General features: G+C 36.9%; 1 protein-coding gene across 2 annotated transcripts in view; it reads left to right on the forward strand.

Annotated features, from left to right (window-relative positions):
* Positions 1 to 19,472, forward strand: part of LOC145988713 (uncharacterized) — a 55,444-nt gene that overhangs the window by 22,705 nt on the left and 13,267 nt on the right. Inside the window, exons 9-11 of one of the 2 annotated variants that reach the window (XM_083123817.1) lie at positions 3,263 to 3,337; positions 8,698 to 8,792; positions 10,291 to 10,468. In XM_083123817.1, the coding sequence (XP_082979943.1) occupies positions 3,263 to 3,337; positions 8,698 to 8,792; positions 10,291 to 10,468 (348 nt within the window). Of the gene's footprint in view, positions 1 to 3,262; positions 3,338 to 3,583; positions 3,641 to 8,697; positions 8,793 to 10,290; positions 10,469 to 19,472 lie in introns of both variants that reach the window. The other variant, XM_083123818.1, reaches the window with a different exon arrangement.

The raw sequence follows: 19,472 nt of genomic DNA on the forward strand, positions 1-19,472 counted from the left end.
AAAGAAATTCAACATGCTCTATTGAAAAAAGCACATGCCAGATGTGTGAAGTTGATGCACAAGGGATTCCCCAAGGAAGCGAATGGGTCTGTTCAAGTCATGGGGCTAGGGAAGGGTTTAGTGAGATGTGTTATCTGCGGAAAGTGATATGTGGAGACTAAGAACCAAGAAGAAAGTGAATATCTGTAGTGGACATCACCATTACGTAGAAAAACAAAGATGGTGGTGGTGCTGCGCTAGGTTGCATATGTGTCGACATGTTCACTGTGTGCACAGTGGAGGTGCCGAGGGAACCACATCAGACAATTTTCAAACTGTCTGCCAGTAACTTCCACACAGAGATGACAATGCCAAATCAACGATTGTCTAGTGCGAGCAAACAACCCTGCGGTGTCTGCTATCGTCGGTGCGGTGACATTAATTCATGCAACGAAATCCTCGGCTGACACGACAGGTGTTTCGTATACAAAGCATTTCATCTCTCCCCATAGAAAGAAGTCCAGGAGATTGATGTCCGGCGATCTTGCTGGCCACGGCAAAGGCCCACTCCTACCAATGCACCGATTGTGGAACAAGCCATTGAGGAAGTGATGCACATTTTAGTCCTTGCCTCAGTGCCAAGGGCACGTCCTCCAACAGTTCAGGCAAAACATCACGAAGAAATGCATGATATGTGCCACCACACGGGCGAACAGGGAAAATGTCCGGCCCAATCAAATGGTCATGCACTATCCCACACCACACATTAACCACAAACCTGTGCTGATGTTGTGCCACCAGAATTGCATGTGGATATGTAAAATCCCAAATGTGACTGTTTTTACTATTGAACATGCCCATTTTGGTGAACGTTGCTTCATTGGTCCACAACACCCTGTTCGCAAAATTCGGGACAGTTTCTATCTCATGCAAAAGCCATTGGTAAATCACCAAACGTGGACCAAAGTCCTGAGGTAAAAGGTCTTGTACCTTTTGGAGTTTGAAAGCGTACATCCCCTCTTTGGACAGGATGCGCCACACATTAACATGGGAGGTGTTGTGGGCACTGCACTATAGCATGCGTACTGGTGTCAGGACGATCCCTGACAGCATTTAACACTACATCCATAAACTGATCTGTGCGCACACTTCATTGGGGTTGTAGCACTGATCCTATTTCCTGAAGTCGAGTATGCACTCTTTGAAAGAAGGTGTGCGAAGGGAGCCTCCTATTTGGAAAACTTTCCCCATACAAACGCCGTGCTGCATGGCTATTATTTCCTGTCTCACCATAAATGAGATGCATGTCTGCCAGCTCCTCTGCGGTGTATGCAGCCATAGCCTATTGTTGGATATCTGCTGACCCGTAGACGACGAACACTAGTGCACTGTAGACCCAACGGCAAGAGAAATAGTAGGCAAATTGTCCATAACAATTTTCATTGTCCGTTTTCCACAATGTGATGATCATGAATTGAAGTAAAAACGTCAATAGGCAGAGGACATCTGCTATGTATCAACAGAAATGCATTCCTTAAAACAACACAGGGTGTGGAATAAAGAGTAATGAAAATAGTGATTGACAATTTGCCAACTGTTATCTTTGCCGTTGACTGTACACGATGGACAGTGCCTATTGATAACACCTAGTAGTGCCTATTGGGAGGCTTGCTCAATTTGCCAAGTTCACGGCCTTCCACTTGTACGTATTCAACCGCAAACGTGTGATGGTAACCTGATGCGCGGTGATGCTGATATCGCAGTACGTGAAGCACGAATGGCAGCGACCGGTGCTTTCCTGCCGGAAGAAAACTACTTTGTTAGCACCCCTAGCGGGAAATGCCAAAGTCAAGGTCACGCTTCGACCTTTCTGCATGTTGGTACGTACAAATATCGACAACACAACATCGCACACATTACATCACCTGGGCCACCCAAGCTAATCACTCCATAAAACTTTTCCCTGCCCCCATGACTTCAACAGATCCATTCGCTTCGTTTGGGGAATCCCTTGCACATCAACTTAACACATCTGCCATGTGCTTTTTTGAATAGAGCATGCCGCATTTCTTTGTGGAACGCCCTTCGCAGCTGTCATATAGTTGGCCTTTGTGCCACTATTTCCTTATACATAATTTTCGCACTTTTTCTCACTTCAATAAATCCGAATGAGTGCCGTTTTCGGCATTTTGTCGCATGAACTTCTGCGTTTGTTTACTTGTAGAATCACCTCCTACGTGTTGGAAACGAACTTTAGAAACACCCTGTATATGTGCTTTACAACAATAGCAATGTTGTATAGGTATAATTTGTGTCGGAAATAAAAATTGGTGCAGCATAGACTTGCCAAATCGAACATTACATGCCGGACCCTGTGGCCGAGTGGTTAGCACATTGCACTGCGATGCCAAGAGTCCCAGGTTCGAATCCCGCTTGTTGTTGTGAATGTCCATTCATCAATTTCATCACTCATCCTCATCTTCGCAAATTAGCCAAGAGGCACAAAACACGAAGTAAAATAAACTCAATCAATCAATCAATCGAACATTACTTACAGGACACCGTAATACATCTGGGATATTCTTTTCCACAAGATGTACATTGAGTGGGGAAAAAAAGTATTCGTACACTCTAAATTTTCAATTTTAAGCAGTTTTCTCGTAATTTCGGTCTCGACATTAAATAGAGTATAAATATGGTAGGAGACAATATTATAATTAGAATTCTGCCAAATATTTGTATTAAGCCTGTCTTCCACTTAGCCATAAAAGAGTACTTCTGCCCAATGGACTAGGCATCAAATTGTTGCCTGCTGCATCTAGTTAGAAGCATGTCACCCTAACTAGCTGTGTGTGCATTTTAGATGTACAAATACTTTTTTATGAATCCACTATATGTACATTATACAAATTCTATGGACATAAAGTAAAAATGAAGTTTATTGCATTTGCAAGGTGAATACAATTAAACAGAATAAGTTTCCGTTCACAATGTACTGCAATGCATGTGCAAATGAAATAATTTTTGATATACTTAACACTATCATTTCATTTATTGTTTTTGTTCTGTGCAGATTTCTTTATTTGGGGAGGATAGAACTAGGTGCATGCAAGTGTTTAGCTAATATTTATAGTTAATTTTCAGTCTTCTGTGGTGTTTCGTTATTACCCTTTGTCAATTTATTATTATTATTCTCTTTCAAGTGTATGCAGTGCTGGGCATTACATTGGGTTTCAAGATTTAGTCCATAATAATATGTCACTATATTTCTTGTATTCTGCAGCAAGCTGGTTTTTGATTGCAGTTCATCATGAATGTATGTCGCTGTGTAGGCTGGTGATTTTGATTACTCAAAACAGTGAGTGGTATACGTATATAATTACCTACTTCCAGATAACCACATTTTTTTTTTGAGTTCTTGTGTAAATGTTACTATTGGTGCTTTTTAAGGGTAGAGTTCCTTTAGCTTTGGGCTACTTACAGATAAGGCAGCTGGTATTTCTTGAATGAAAGACTCCATTTGAGCAGCTACATGTAGTTGTTCAAAAATTGCATTGCATCGTTTTTATGTCAAGTTGTACTAAAGTTTGTATTTATAACAAAGCTCCAGCAACACAACTGCGGAAGACCCAAGCATTAGCCACTTTGACTGGGAAACTGGGTAAGTTTTTCCTTTTTTGTACTATTCTTTAATGCTACCTTGTTAAGTATATTTCATGTTTTTATGCATACTACAATCTGTTCATTTGTTACAAAATAATCAGTTGCTGTATTGCCATCAGTTTGTATATACAAAACTTGATGAGATAATTTAACCAATAAACCAATACAGTAATATGCTTGTATCAGCCAATATTTTTGTAGTAATGATTAATATGTCCCATTCCTATTTTGGATTAAAAGTGTAAAATTTGGATAACATTATTATAGACATTTTTTTTACATGATAGAAATAGCATTATGTTTCTTTAAAATGATTTCATAAGTGATTTCATTATTTTACTTTGCTTTTCTTCAACTTTTGGCTAATCGCAAAGATGAGGATGAGTGATGATATGAAATTTGTGAAGGGACACTCACTGAACATACATGCCCAGGCCAGGATTCGAACCAAGAACCTCTAGCATCGTAGTGTGCTGAGTTAACCACTCTGCCTGCCATGGTGGTCAATGATTACATATATGAGAATTGGTTATTATCAGCATTAATCAATTTTAAAAAATGGTGAATATATATAGATCGACCACAAGGGAAAAAAAACCTTGGGATAAAAAGTCCCGGTGCAGCTTTCCCTTCTTCCCTCCACCTCGGGCCATAAAGAAGCATGGTCCACTCTCCCCCTCCCCTACTCGGGAGAGTACGGTGCACAGGAGTCGCGGGTCTGCGCAGGTTGTTTTGCTCGTGGTTCCACTATAGCAGAATCACCAGTGTCATGGGGGGGGGGGGAGGTTGCCTCCAGTGTGTGATATGAAAGAGAGGAGTTCCGCTCCGAGGCAGGTGGGTGTGACAGAGGCTCTTTGGAGCGAAAGCTCACTGGTTGATCCTGCCAGTAGTGAGTGATGAGTGATATGCTTGTCCCAAAGATTCGGCCATGCATGTCTCAGTACAAGCCTAACCAAGGTGAAACTGCAAATCCATCATGAAAACAGTTACTGTTCCACAGATCATGCTGTTCCTACTTGAATGGCATTGATAATTCTAGAGCTACGAGTAATTCATGCCAACACAATCGTAACTGGCCATAGGAGAGAGTGGCCTGTTCTGTTGACCTCTCAGCTTTGTTACGATGAATAACTAATATCACTAGTGAAAGATATAACGTACATAAGGGGAGGTGGTAGTATAGCACTGAACTCACTTTTCATGTCTGACACAGATGATATAGGTGTCTTTTACACTTGAAGTGCAGTGAGCATCTTATGTGATGATGTGTTTCCATATTGCACTTAGAGTTCACTTAACTCTGTATGTGAACTGCATGTGAACTGTTGGTATACTGGTATTTGGACAAAATATTTGCAGGAAAGCTACAATTGCAAGGCAAACAAGGGAAGTAAATGAGAAAATTATAATTTAGTGAAAAGTTGTTTGAAAATTATGCCTGTAGCACTGACCTACAAAGCCAACCTCTGGTCTCCCTACAACTTGGATCTCTGTGAAAGTTTATAATAGCCATTCCAAGTATAAACTACAATCAAATCGTTGTTAATTGTAACAGTCTTCATTTTTATTAATCTTCCTGATGTTATAATTCCAGTTGTTTGAATGCATTAAGATTCATTGTATGAAAAAGTACGCGGCAAATACTCATGTATAATGCACACCTTTTTGCCCCCAAAAACTGAGGTGCATGCACGGAATAGTTGAGACAGCCAACATGAAACTACGTATGTTTTCACAATGTCACTGCATATAACATGTATGAATCAACAGACGCAAATACAAATTACCAGACTGGATTTCTTTAGTAGTAGTAATAATAATAATAATAATAATTAAAAAACACTATAAAGTGAAATGGCTGTTTCCCATGATTTTTCACTTTGTAACACTAAGAAAAGCAGCGCTATTCTGGCAGAATTCGATCATGTACCGCCTGTCACACAGGATACATATCAGTGGTATTTGTCAGGCAAGAAATAATATAAAATAACTTTCTGAGCGCTGCAAATCCACAATGTAATCTTGATCTTGCTTTCTTCTACAGAATGAACAAGGTGGTTTCAGAAGTGAAAGCTTTGGGATGATAAACACAGTGGAGGGAGAGGGGGAGGTGACATGGTTTGGTGTCTCATTGTATATACAAGACGATATTTTCCTCTTGGTACACATAGCAACAGGTAACTCATTGCATAGGTATGTCATTTGCTTGTGATCAGCATAGCAACAGCGTTACGACTTACAACTAAGAAAGCCATTTCTTGAACCTGAATTGTACTGCACATTATATAGGTAAAGGTAAAGTTCCCCGTGCATACAGCACCGTGCCATGAAAGCACATTTAGGCGATGTGGGGTAGGGCCTTACACATTCTCCATCTCAGCCATTTTGGATGTGATGTGATCAGCACCATGCTTTGGCCACCTGTGCTCCCCAGGTTTGCCCCCAGGCACCCATTGATTTGAGGCTGGGTGAGCCACAGACCCACTTTATGCAGGGATAAGGCTAGAAAAATTCCGACCATGGATCACCCACCCTGGGAATCGAACCCGGGCCTCCTGCATGGCAGTCAGAAGCCATACTTACTAGACCACCACGGCTCATTACGAGATATAATTGTTTCTCGCTTTTCCCAATCAAACACCAAGGTGCACATTATACATGTTTAAATAATAATAGCCTGTAAGGCAACAGCCCGTGCATGCCAGGGCCTACCTAATGACTGCCGGCCTCATTCCCCACCTGCCGAGGTGGCAGATCATCCAACCTGTTAAGGGATGACATGTGGTCAGCATGACGAACCCCCAGTTGTTGTTGTAGTTGTCCGTGACCGGGTTTCGCTACTCAATCGGTCCCATACACAGGTTTAAATCTCAGGAGAAAAGTTGCTATGCTTCCCTCCCAGGAGACTCGAACCTGGGGACATCCTGTAGCCAAAACCAAACACATGATGCCTTTGATCGCACTGCCACGGTGCGGAACACATGCGTAAATATGGTATGTTATTTCTTGGCAGTGGACTGGGACTAATGTTTGTCATGAAATACTAAATATTTAGAACATGTTAATGAACTGGTTTGCTGAAGATTTAGAACTTTGAACAGATTGTAGTACTCTGATATACCTTGCTGTCATCTTACACTTGTTGAAGATTGTTTAAAAGCTTACTTTTGAAGTAATAATATTATTGTAACAGTACTTTCAGAGTAGTTGTTGCCCATAGTACAGAGGCTGAAAGAGGTTAACAGCGTTCTTTCCTTGGAAGTTGGATTGTAATAAATAAGACATGAATAGTATAATTGGAATTCAGATATACAGAATTGTGTATTTTGATGTGCCAATGAAAGACGTACAATACATTCAAATACACAATGAATAATCCTGACTTATTTGACTTTGTATTGTGCTCATTGATTCAAAAATAATAATAATCAGCTTTCTATTGTGCAGTTTATAAACATCAGATTCTGTTTTGTGCACTGTTTGTTAAAAAATCAAGGAAATTGTATAAATCTACAGCTATCTTTATTTTTATACACAGATTTTTTACAATCAAGTTTAATTGCTTCATTGATTTGCACAAAAGATTCAGATTTTATTGTGTTTTACATGCTGGCTGCTAATGAAAGTATGCATGAAAGAATTTTGAGTGATCCTTTTCGTCCCACAGAGAACACTGTAATGATCCAAATTTGTCCTGAATTACAATGTTGATAGCAGGATGTACATGATGAGCTCCTCGTTTTTGTCTCCAATATCTCTGAAGTTTCTTGCTGTATAACACTGACCCATTTTCATGGCATGTAGAGGACATAAAGGCATCTTTACTTAATAATGTTTTGCTCATTGAAGCCTTGTTTTCATGCATGTGATCCACACACACACACACACACACACACACACACGTACAAAAACACATTTTCTATTATGGATTCATTGTTGCCACTGTTATTTGTTTTTCTAATGGTGATAGTACACTGTGTAAGCAATATCATGCCAGCAGGCTTTTCTTGCAAGGTACAGAATTCCTTCAGGGTGAAGTTGATACACACACATATGTTATTAATCATATTTCATACATTTTCATTAAGAAGACTTCCATAAGCCAAAAAATATCTGTAAGTGCCACACTGTTTGGCTCTGTAGCCTTTCTATAGACATTGGACTAGCTTATATAAGTAAAAATCATGCATTTTTTCACTTTAAAAATGATTTAAGTTTTATTTGAAACATTGAAATCATACTGAAAATCAAAATTAAGGGGATAAAGAAACCTTTGCAACCAAGTGTTACATCATTTGTCTACTTTTGGTCTTCTGATGGACTGTTTGATTACATGTTTGTTTTTTTGAATTTGGACAGTAGTTATTGAAAGTTTGAATGTGTGTGTACTTGCAAGGATACTTATGCTATCATTTGCTGACTTTGCGTCTTGGTATAATACCGAAAAAGAGGATACTCTTTCAATTTAAAAAAAAAATAGTGAATTACGAAGTATGATTCTGTCACTCATTTCTCTGCCATTACTTTTCACTACCTTATTGTTTTCACAATTTAATCTTTGAACTATATGAGTGGTATCACAGACTATATCTTTGTCATAGCATTATGGGAATAATAGGAATGAAGCTTGTCTCCTTGTTGTAACATTTTCACTTTTGCCAGTAAATATCAAGACCTGAAATTCATATTATAGGGCCTTCCACCACAAACTCACATTCATCTTTCTTATGTAAAGTAAAACATTGTGCTTCTGCAAAATATCACCAGATGGCAGCATGTGTTGTGCCATTCTCCTTTTTTTACTTACCCTTGGAAAGAACAATTGAAGATAGCGAGAGTTTTCTTGCTTACCTAACACAGTTCACACATCACATTGTTCAAAATTGATCTTCTATTTGGTGGTTCATAGGCTTGTATTCTTTCAAACATAGTGCGAAACCATTTTTTTCCTGAAGAACAAATGTAAAATCTGCCTCTCAATTTTTTGTAACATCTTGATAACTACAATTCAATTGTAAATGACTTGTACAAAATTTTAGTTCATATCTTGTTTAGGCTTGGGTGCATATGGCAGTGATTCAGAAAGTGAAAGTGAAGATGACAGAGGAACAGCTGAGAGAGGCAGCCAAGATTCAGACGAAGAATTGCAGGTATTTATATTTGTTAAAAATTTTACCTCAATTCTATGGTTTCAGAAAAATTAAATTATAGTTCAGAGTTACCAATTAGAAGGAAGAAGGCAGTTTTGGTAAAGTGTTTCTCAATTTCGTATAGCATTGTTGGGAGCTAGCTGCAGTTGCTATTTGCAGCACACGGTATTGTGGTGCATTTGAAATTTTTTGTTCTGTTGTTGACACTATTTCTTTTTTTGATTTTGTCAATCAATAAATGACACTACCTCAGCATCCTAGGTATGGTACTCAGTAGAGGCACATAGTAGTTCGAATCTCATTTTAAACTATAGGACCAACTCCAATTATCTTATTTGTCCATAAAGTGGACTGACTCAAAACTTGCATGTTTTCATCTGAGAAAAAATAAACTGCCTATTTTGACAGAATCATGGTACATGAACTATATATTTATATTCATTAAAAAATTAACAAAATGGCAGAATTTTCCACTAAATTATAAGCTATTTATAGATATATTTGATTGATAAATTTATCCACAACTTAAAAAAATTGTTCATATTGGCGGATGCTGAGATAATACCGATTAATCTGTCCCATTCCAATTGTAAGCTGTTTCTAATAGCTATTTCAGTCAATTTACATCCAATGATTATATGAATTTAATTTCATATGTAAGGTTTGCTGTTTCTGTGTTGCAAATTTGGATGTTTTCCGATTAAGCCCACTGCCTTCATTAACTGAAGATGCGGTGTCTGAGATGGAGATGGTAGTGCGTCGCTGCTTTGTTTGTTCTCAGGTGGCGGTAGTTCCATCTTCTCCCATCTGGCAGCGCTGGTGTTCTTTCTGCTGGCAGCTGTTTTGGTTTCCGTCATCAGACTGTTTTGTAGGACAGTGACTGCTGCGTTGTGTTGATGCCTGGTGTGACGTGGTTTGTGTTCCTTGGATGGGTGGAAGGCAGTTTGGGTGGGGAGCATTTTTTTTATTTTTCTTGTGGTCTGGGATTTTTTAAGAACAGGTTGCCACGTTGGGTGTGCTTGTCCTTTCTCTAGGTTTAGTCCTGGTTTCTGTTGGATGATGGCATGGGTTTCTATGATAAAACTAAACTAGACAACAGACAAGAACACTCAATGTGGCACCCCATTCTTCAATAATTTCTGCTTTTACCCACCCAAGGAAGACAAACCATCCTGCACCAAGCAATGCAATGCAACAGGCAGTCACCGCCGGGCAACGCCATCAGGCAAAATAAACCAAAAAGTTGGCAGTGGAAAGCACAGCAGGCAACTCAAAGCTGTGCCAAATGGGAGAAAATGGAACTACTGATGCTCAGGAACAAACAAAGCAATGAGACACTACTATTTCCATCCCAAATGCTGTAATTTAATGATGACAGTGGGCCTTCAAAATTAATCGGAAAACATCCAAATTCACAATGCGGAAACACTAAACCTCACATATGAAATACTAGAACCGAATTCACCACATTCTTCATGAATAAATATATTTATTTCAGAATCAGATTCGGAGACGTAAGTTTGAATTTGCCAAAACAGAAAGAGAAATTGAGGCAAGAATTCAAGAAGAGGAGGAAAGGGAAAGAGAACACAGACAAATGGGTGAGGAGAGCGAAAGTGAGGAAGGGAGTCAGGTAGAAAAAGAAACAGATTCAAAACAACCTATGGTGGCTGCCGGTAAGTGTGATTTTCTCTTTTCTTTGAGCTCTGGTGATCCAAATCTAATTACATCACCCTGTAAAATGATGCTGACATTTTTCATAGTAAGTGAACTGTTGATATTGTCATGGCGTAATGTCAAACTTTCTCTGGAATGCTGCTTCCTGATTGGTTTGAAATGTTCTGTGACAATATTGTGACCAAGTTTGCAACGGATGTTGTGTCGATCTTGCAGATTTCAGTTAACATGAAATGAAGTTGGCATCTTAAAATGAATTTACAAAACCAGTGCATAACTTGACTGAATCGTACCTGTGCTTTGTACATCTAAAACAGCAATTTTATTCTTGTGATTTTGTATGCAACAACAAATAATGAACTTCATCGTTTGCATTTGTGTATTGGAATAAAAAGATAGAAGATATTACTGGGGGTGTTGTGTGACAAGAAATTTAAGTGGCTGCACTTGATAATATTTAAGATTGAAGTAATATTTACTATGTGGAAAATCTGCTAGCATTTAGATATAAAACTTAATTTTTTTTGTAAAGACAGATTATTTGTGAATTAGCATCATTTTAATGTATATACATGGTGTTTCAGAAAACCGATGCATGATTTTAACATATCATTCATTTACAAGTTCATAGTTATTTGATATGTTGCTATTGGGCCAGAGCCAATACCATTTTGAACCAATATTGATACTATTACCAATTTGTACAGATGCTTAAAATTGTAAGACTTGAACGTTTGTTCAAAATGTAGATTAATTTATATTAATATGTAGATATTCCACTGCAGTTACATGCATCAATTTAACAATTTTTCTGAATTATTAAAATAGCCATCCATCATTTGCATATTTTTCAGGATAATTTGACTGAAAGTGTTGCAAGGTAATTTTGCAGGGTTGCAAACTCCGGAAAAATATCAGTCGATATTAGTGAAAAATTCCAATTGGTACCATTTCTATTGGCCATTGGTATCGACTCAGCCCTAATTGTTATACTTAAAATTTTACATAGGACAAACAAGATAAATTATGTGAATCTTTTTTCGCAGATAAATGATATGACTGTCATATCTTATGCTGGAAGTACATTTTATTCACTATTAGTGTAGACAGTACACTAATTCTAATTACTGTGGTGAAATTTCATGAATTTCTCATTCGTTATCACCAGACTGAATTGATTTGAAAGGAGAAAACCGTGATGAATTCTGTAATGTGTTTCATAAGATTCATGGTTGTTGGTGGTTTATTATAAATGAAGAGCTGATCCTCTTGGATCTGATTGTTCATACGTGAAATGTAACCAACCTCATGTAATAGAAAAGAATGTGCTATTCATAATAATAAGTGAATAAAAATAATTCACAGTTTTCATAGTAGCAACTTGTTACCTAAATACTAGCAGATTCTATCTTTTCATTTCTTAAAAATATGTAGTGAAGACATTCACATGAAAAATTGTAAACAAATAAAATAAGGTGTGCGCAGTTGGAAAGAATCCCAGCATAGAACAACATAAAACAACTGGATTATACATTAAAAAATCATATTTTATCAGTCACCTCGATGACCAAGTTGTGCAGGACTTATTGCTATTGTTTGTATAAAATACCAGTGTTCACACCTTGTCATCAATTTTATTTAAAGACTGTAAGTCACATTTAGAAGTTCAAGCAAAAAAATGCTGCCTTGACCTGGATTCGAACCCATTTTTCGCTTAAATTTATACGGAATACATTTACCTTATATGTCAAAAGGTAAGGTTATTGTTATGCCCAAATTTGTGAGTTTAGTCAGGAGAATATTGCTGAATTTAGGGACATTTTGAAAGTGACAATTTTCACCCCCCTATCTTGAAAAACAACCTTACATTGTTCATTACCTCTGGCGTGTCTGTCAAAAGGAATATCAGTTACAGAAATTTTAGGCCATTTTCAATGATTCCATAACAACGGCAATTTCTCTTGACTGTACCATCTTCTACAGGATGGAAAGGTTAACCAGCAAAACATTAAAAAGTTTAAATAATTAGAAATAAGATTAAAATCCTCATCTCCCTGTTGAACTCAGGGGTGAACTTTGATGATGATGAATAATTTTAACTAGTTTTAATCTTCCTTTTCTTTTAAACTTTTTAATTAGGGCTGAGCCAATACCTCTTTGAAATAATACCTATGGTCTTAACAATTCCCACCAATACCGATGCTTCATATTGTAACAATTAGAAGCTGTTGAAAATATTGATTAATATTAGTGGGCGAGCATTCCACTCCAATTATAAGCATAAGCTGAGGAGAGTTTTACTTTTAAAAACTTAAAAAATCACACAAGAATATACAAATACAGGTTTTCCACATAATATTGGCAAAAAATCAATGAAAACTTCAAATTTTGCATAACTTCCAGAATAATTAGGCTCCCCAGAAGTGTTGCACAGCATTTTTGTGGACCCACAAATGATCAAAATGACATAAAAGTATGAGCCGGTATCGGCCAATACCAATACATTGGCATTGGCTTAGCCCTATTTTTAATGTTTTGCTAGTTGCCCCCCTTTTTTGAACCAGATGGATTGAAGAATTTGGACAAAAATAAGATGCCTGTCTACTATTAGATTTCTAGAGAATATTGGTAGCCGAGCATGTTTCGTGAGCGACTCATGATGTGGCCATTGGAGGTTTTGCGTTCCAAGTCGTGGTCTGGATTTCAGCCTTATGATTGCGATCAGTCTGGAGAAGCAGAAAAGTGATAAAAAAAAATTACAATTCCATGGAACCCCAATTTTGCATTTCTGGATATTGGTTCTTTTTCACGTTGCTCCCCTGAAAAATGTAAAATCGGGGGTTGGCTGTAGTTTCTCATTTCAGGTAGTGTTTTGAAGTGTTGATGCTAAAATATATTATGTGTAAGTTACTTGATTACAGTTTTGTGTATTGATAAGTGTTGCGGAATCATCAGAAAATGTGAAATTATACAGTTTTGAGTCAACATAAGTGATAATTTTGTCAAAGTAGAAATTGGTAACTTGTACTTACGCATGTACTACTACCCATTCCACAGAATCATGTTATTAACTGAGCAGGTTATGCACTGGAAAAACTTTTTTTTAAATAATGTTTCACTGGAATTTTGTGAGTGATAATTTCAATGCCAACAGACACTTTGAAGAAGAAATTTAGAACAAAAATATGAGAGAAAAATCTATCATCACTGAAAACCTAAAAAAGTTGAGACTAGAAACAATCAATCTATGTACTTTATATATAAAGTGCATCTACATACATTACTGGTTAACATTATAAGTAGTACTCTCATGCAGAGCTTATACGTGATGGATATTATGGATATTGTAAAAGAGCCAATTTGATATTTTTTAATGACTGGATTTAGTTTCTACAGACATTTTGTAAGAAGTCTCAAAATGTGATTAGTGTCGCTTCTCAAAGGCTACTTTCACACTGGTGACAATTTTCACTTGACATATGTTGCTTAAAAATGAACCAGTCAGTTTCAACAGTTTTCACAATTTACTATGATTGGTTCACCTTAAGCGACACATGTTTGTCTCTTGTAAGGTACCCTTACAGGACAAAATATAATTCAAACGTTAAAAGCATGAAACATGTAAAAACAATTATACATCATTGATCATTGTACACCATCAAATTTGTTTTATTTAAGCATTCCCTCAGTGTTATATATTTCATTCCCACGTAAAACAGTTTAAAGTCATATACAGTGCAAAATATTAGATATTTTCAAAATTTGGTTGTTTCTTGTAAGTTTTATGACTGCAGGAAAAATGTTTACAAGGATTATCCTCGCATAGTACTTGTATGCTTTCATATATTCAAGAAAGTGAATAGAAGATAGATTTTATCTTGCATTTTGCATTGTATGCACATTTTAACTGTTTTATTTGGAAGGTTCGATAACAGTGGAATTTTTTAATAATGGAACCTTAAGTAAATGTATGCTATATTCAAGAAAGACTTGCATTTTAATATTAATAACTAACTAATATTAATCTACATTCAATGTACGTGAATGAAAATGAATTTAATAATGCAGTAAACTAAGGAAAGAAATCAAGTGGTGACACAACAAGATACAATGAAAATATACAGCGTGAGCACAAAAACACTCCCTGGTTTTGAAAGGATATAACTTTAATACCAAAAGTAGTATTCTACAGAAGTGTTCACAGTAGTTGTAAAAACTCATAAAGATTTTGTGGTGTTGATTGGAATTACAAATGCTCAATGTGCGTGCCACCTGTTACGCGGGAAACATCGAGACGATAATCCAGCTCCAACCACACCTCAAGCGTATCCGGTGTGATGAAGTTGACAGCTGTACTGATGCGTTCCTGAAGATGATTCAAGGTTGTGGGTAGTGGAGGTACATAGACCTGATCCTTCACGAACTCTCAAAGGAAAAAGTCACAAACTGTCATGTCCGGTGTACGTGGGGGCCACCTGCATAGATTTTGATCATTCAGTCCAGCTCGTCCTATCCAACGGTGTGGGAGGTTGTCATTCAGAAAGCTGCGTACAGATTGATGCCAGTGTGGGGGCGCTCCATCTTGTAGAATGTAGTCACCTCTCTGCAGCAAGTTGAGGAATTAACCAGTCACGTAGCATTGTTAAGTAGCTTTCACCTGTGATTGTTGGCCCCTCAAAGAAGAACGGACCGTACACTCAACGCTCTGACACTGCACAAAAAACATTCACCTGCAACTGCTTGCTGGCTTGACGTGTTGATTTTCTGGGACTGCGTTCAAAGGCTTCTCGCACATGCTCCACAATTTCCTCAGAGATGGACGGTGGGCCAGAATCTTCTTTTCTTGGATCACAAATGCATCCTCTCTCAACAAATGTTTTATGCCACTGCAGAATGGATTTGTGTGTAGGTGGATCAACATTAAACTTCCATTTAAATGCACGCTGCACTCTCACAACACTGCTTGTTTTGGCAAATTCTAACCCGCACCAGCTTTTTTGCTGCAGAGTGAATGCTATTTTCGATGTTACTGCCCTCTATCTACCGAATTCACAACTAGCAATTCTGAAAAGAAAGATATTAAAATATTTTGAGTTAACTGAGCTTTGGATATCAATTTTATCAAAATATTCAAGTAACTATTAATTTTATGACATCTTGAAACCAGGGAGTGTTTTTGTGCTCACCCTGTATATTTTTATTTTAAGTTTTCAGATTTAAATAACACAACAGCACTAAAAATAAATATCAGGAAATTTTGACAAAGGTGACGATAATAGCATCGCTTTTGTTGTATGCTTTCCTATCACATAAACATTTGTATACTTTTATAAGAACATGTTTTGAAATCATCGATTGTAGTAGAACTAAATTTAAGATTGATTGTTGTAATAAACGTCTTATTTTTAACTGCCAATCACCCCGGACTCATTATTATTTTTGCGGGTAATTTGCAAAATATGTATTCTGTATTTTATTTAATTATTGTTTAGAAATACAAACTTTGTTAGGGAAGTTCCAGAAAATAAGAAGTTCTGCACAGATACCATTCCCAATGTATTGGTATTGGAAAGAATTGATTCAAATTTGATGATTGATACCAACTGATATTTTAATGGAGTTGGGTAATCTTATGCAGAGTATATAAGGGTCACTGTTTATATTTTGAGCCTAACAATGAAAAAACAGGAATTTGGCTTTGAAAACTGCTTTATTGTTTATCGAAGTATTCTCCTCTATGGTCAATATACTTTTGCATTCGTTCGAACCATTTGTCAAAGCAGTTTTTCCAATCTTCCTGAGACACCAATATAATATGGTTTTTGAACGCATCAACGGCATCTTCCGCCGACGAAAATCGTTGTCCACGCAATTTATTCTTGACATTCGGGAACAAGAAGAAGTCATTCGGTGCCAAATCAGGACTGTACGGCGGATGACCCATCAGTTCGATTTTTTGACTGTTCATAAAGTCGGTTGTTAGACGAGATGTGTGACAGCTGGCATTGTCTTGATGAAGAATGATCCGACGGCGTTTGTTTGTTTTCCGTATTTGACCGAAGACCTCTGGCAAACAAATTGTTGTGTACCATTCAGAGTTGACCGTTCTACGTTCCTCTAAAGGCACAGTTGCCACATGACCAGTTTTCCCGAAAAAACAGGCGACCATTTGTTTTGATGTGCTTCGAGCGCGAACAACTTTTGTTGGATTGGGTTCATCTTGAAACACCCATACAGTCGACTGCTGTTTACGTTCCGGCTCATATGCATATATCCATGATTCGTCACCTGTTACAATCTTATATACGTCTTTTGAAGCACCACGATTGTATTTATTGAGCATTTGTTTGCACCAATTGACGCGAGCGTCTTTTTGAGTTTTTGTCAAATTGTGTGGGATCCAACGAGAACATACCTTTCTCACAGCTAAATGATCATGTAATATTTTATATATGCTGGTGGAACTAATGCCTATGGTTGCCTCAATCTCACAGTATGTCACATGACGATCTTGCAGTGTTAGGTTTTGCACAGCATCAATGTTTTCTTGAACAACAACAGATTTTGGACGACCTTCACGAATCTCGTCGGTGACGGAATGGCGGCCACGATTAAATTCGTTATACCAGCGTTTCACAGTGGCAAAGGATGGGGCTTCATCGCCAAATGTGGAAGTTATAATCCACGTCGAAAATCGTAAAAAATCATCGCATGAAAATGTTCACGAGTTAATTCCATTTTATTGTTGTCGCACAATCTCCAAGGCAACATAAACAACACAAATGAAGCTATTGACAAAACATTTGAAGTACGTTATGGTCAATAATGCCAGACGATTCCGTGCAAACGTCAAATCTCGCCTAACTTCAATCAGTGTTGCCAAGGCTCAAAATATAAATAGTGACCCTCGTACTATCCTGGAAATATGCAAAATGCAATAGTTTCAATTAGAAACTATATTTTCAAATTTGTATATATTTTGAACTGCTTTAAATTGTTTTCACCAAGTATCGGAATCTGTAAAGAGTATTGGCAATTATATCGGTATCAGCATCGCGTAATCCTTATAAACTTGGTCCCAGTCCCCGTCAAAGTCTTTTTCTTAACAATGCTTACACTCTTCTTTGTGTGGAGATATATCACTTATTAATCAGTACCTTTGGCGACTTAAAAAGATGTAGTTTGCTACCATATTTATTACTTATGGATTATCTGTATTTGTCTTGTGCAAGCTATATATCTTAGTTGACATCCAAAACTCTTTTTTAAAAAAGTAGTCTTCAACGCCACGTCATTACATCATCATAATAGAGACTTAGACAAAAGTCACCACATGTACCTTGTTTTGTCCAAATTTTCAGATGAACCTTGATCCTTCTTCATGGATGGGAAAAATGATGAAGCATGAAAAGGCTAAAATTTATTTGGGATAGCTTAAAATGCATTAAAAGGTAGAAAAATTTGATTTTTCAACTGTTTTTTTTTTTCCCCTTTTAAAACTAGTTTAACCTCTTCATGTTTCATTCTTTATCTCATTCCTGAAGAAGGGTTGAGATAGATCCAAAACTCAGAGATACATGTTGTGACTCTCAGTTTTAATCCAAAATACTATCATAATTAAATGTTCATGTGATCAAGTCTTTCTTGAATATGTCATCATACCAAGTGTCTGCACATAATTTTTTTCTGGTTTACCTTTTGTTTAAAATTTTGTTTGTCAGGTTTAATTTTTTTTTCTTTTCAAGGTAAGTAATATTTTTATTAATAACATTTCTCTATTATTGCCTTTTATAAGAAGCTTACCGTATGAAAGATGATAAATGTATGATATGTATATAGAATGTCTTAAAATCAAGTATTTAGTAATTCCCTATAGCAGTTACAGATATATTTAAGATGTAATTCCTCAATTGAGCAGCACCGTATAATGCAAATTTATCGTAAATAGTAGCATGACTTTCGGAATGTACCAGAGTTACTTGAAACATGTCTTTATATATTATGGAAAATTATGTGAATTTAATTGTTAGTTTCAAACACTACATTTTGTCAATGAACAGAATGTTTCATTTCGTTACAGAGCAAGACATGATTATGTATTACATCTTACGTGATGCATAAATTGTGTGTCTTATACATGCATAGGCAGACATCCTTTAATAATCTAGTTTACACTGGTGGTTGATTTGATTCAATTTCAAATCCGTGCTCACATTTATATTTGTATTTTATCACCCAATGTTCTGGATTGTGTCTTGGCCTTGGCATGGATGCTTCTTTATTAGCAGCTCTTCATAATTTTAGGAACTGATGAAATGGATGATAAGACAAAGGCATTCCTTACTACAGGTTCAAACCTTGGACCTTTGTAGCATGTTATGCTAACCATTCATACTTTTGATTCTTCATGCTATATATCCTAAATTGGGAATTGTCCTGTCACGCAAGCATCATTGTGCAAGATAATACTGTACTACTACTAATACCTTTCCGTAGCTTATGTCCTGCATATATCTAATTTGATATATGGGTAATTTTTGATTCATTATGTAAAATATTTATTCCATAGTAAAGTATGTCATCAAGCATTTCTGGGGAAGAATGATAAAACAATTATTATTCATGTAGATGTTTTTGTTTGTGCTAAGGTAGTGTTCAAACATTTTTGTTTGCAGAGCCAACTTACTACCTCACCAATTTGTTCTGGGCCTTGTTACATGTTGCTTTCAAATTAAAGTTGTACTCCCTCTGTCCCATAATTATAGTCTGGTATGCCAAAATGGTAGTACAGGAATGACAGACGAAGAGGCAGATGGAAAGCACAATTTGTAATGATCCTTGAGTAATAAAGTTGTGTGACTCATTCCCATGTTTCATATTCTTCTTCTGTATACACCAATGTCACAGTTTGAATATCGGACAATTATTATGACACAACAAACAAAAATGTACCAGACAATAATTATGGGACAGAGGGAGTAGGTTTTATCAGTACGAGGGTCA

The sequence above is a fragment of the Lepisma saccharinum genome, chromosome 6, assembly GCF_977018435.1.
Source record: "Lepisma saccharinum chromosome 6, izLepSacc3.1, whole genome shotgun sequence".
In the NCBI taxonomy this organism is placed as follows: domain Eukaryota; kingdom Metazoa; phylum Arthropoda; class Insecta; order Zygentoma; family Lepismatidae; genus Lepisma; species Lepisma saccharinum.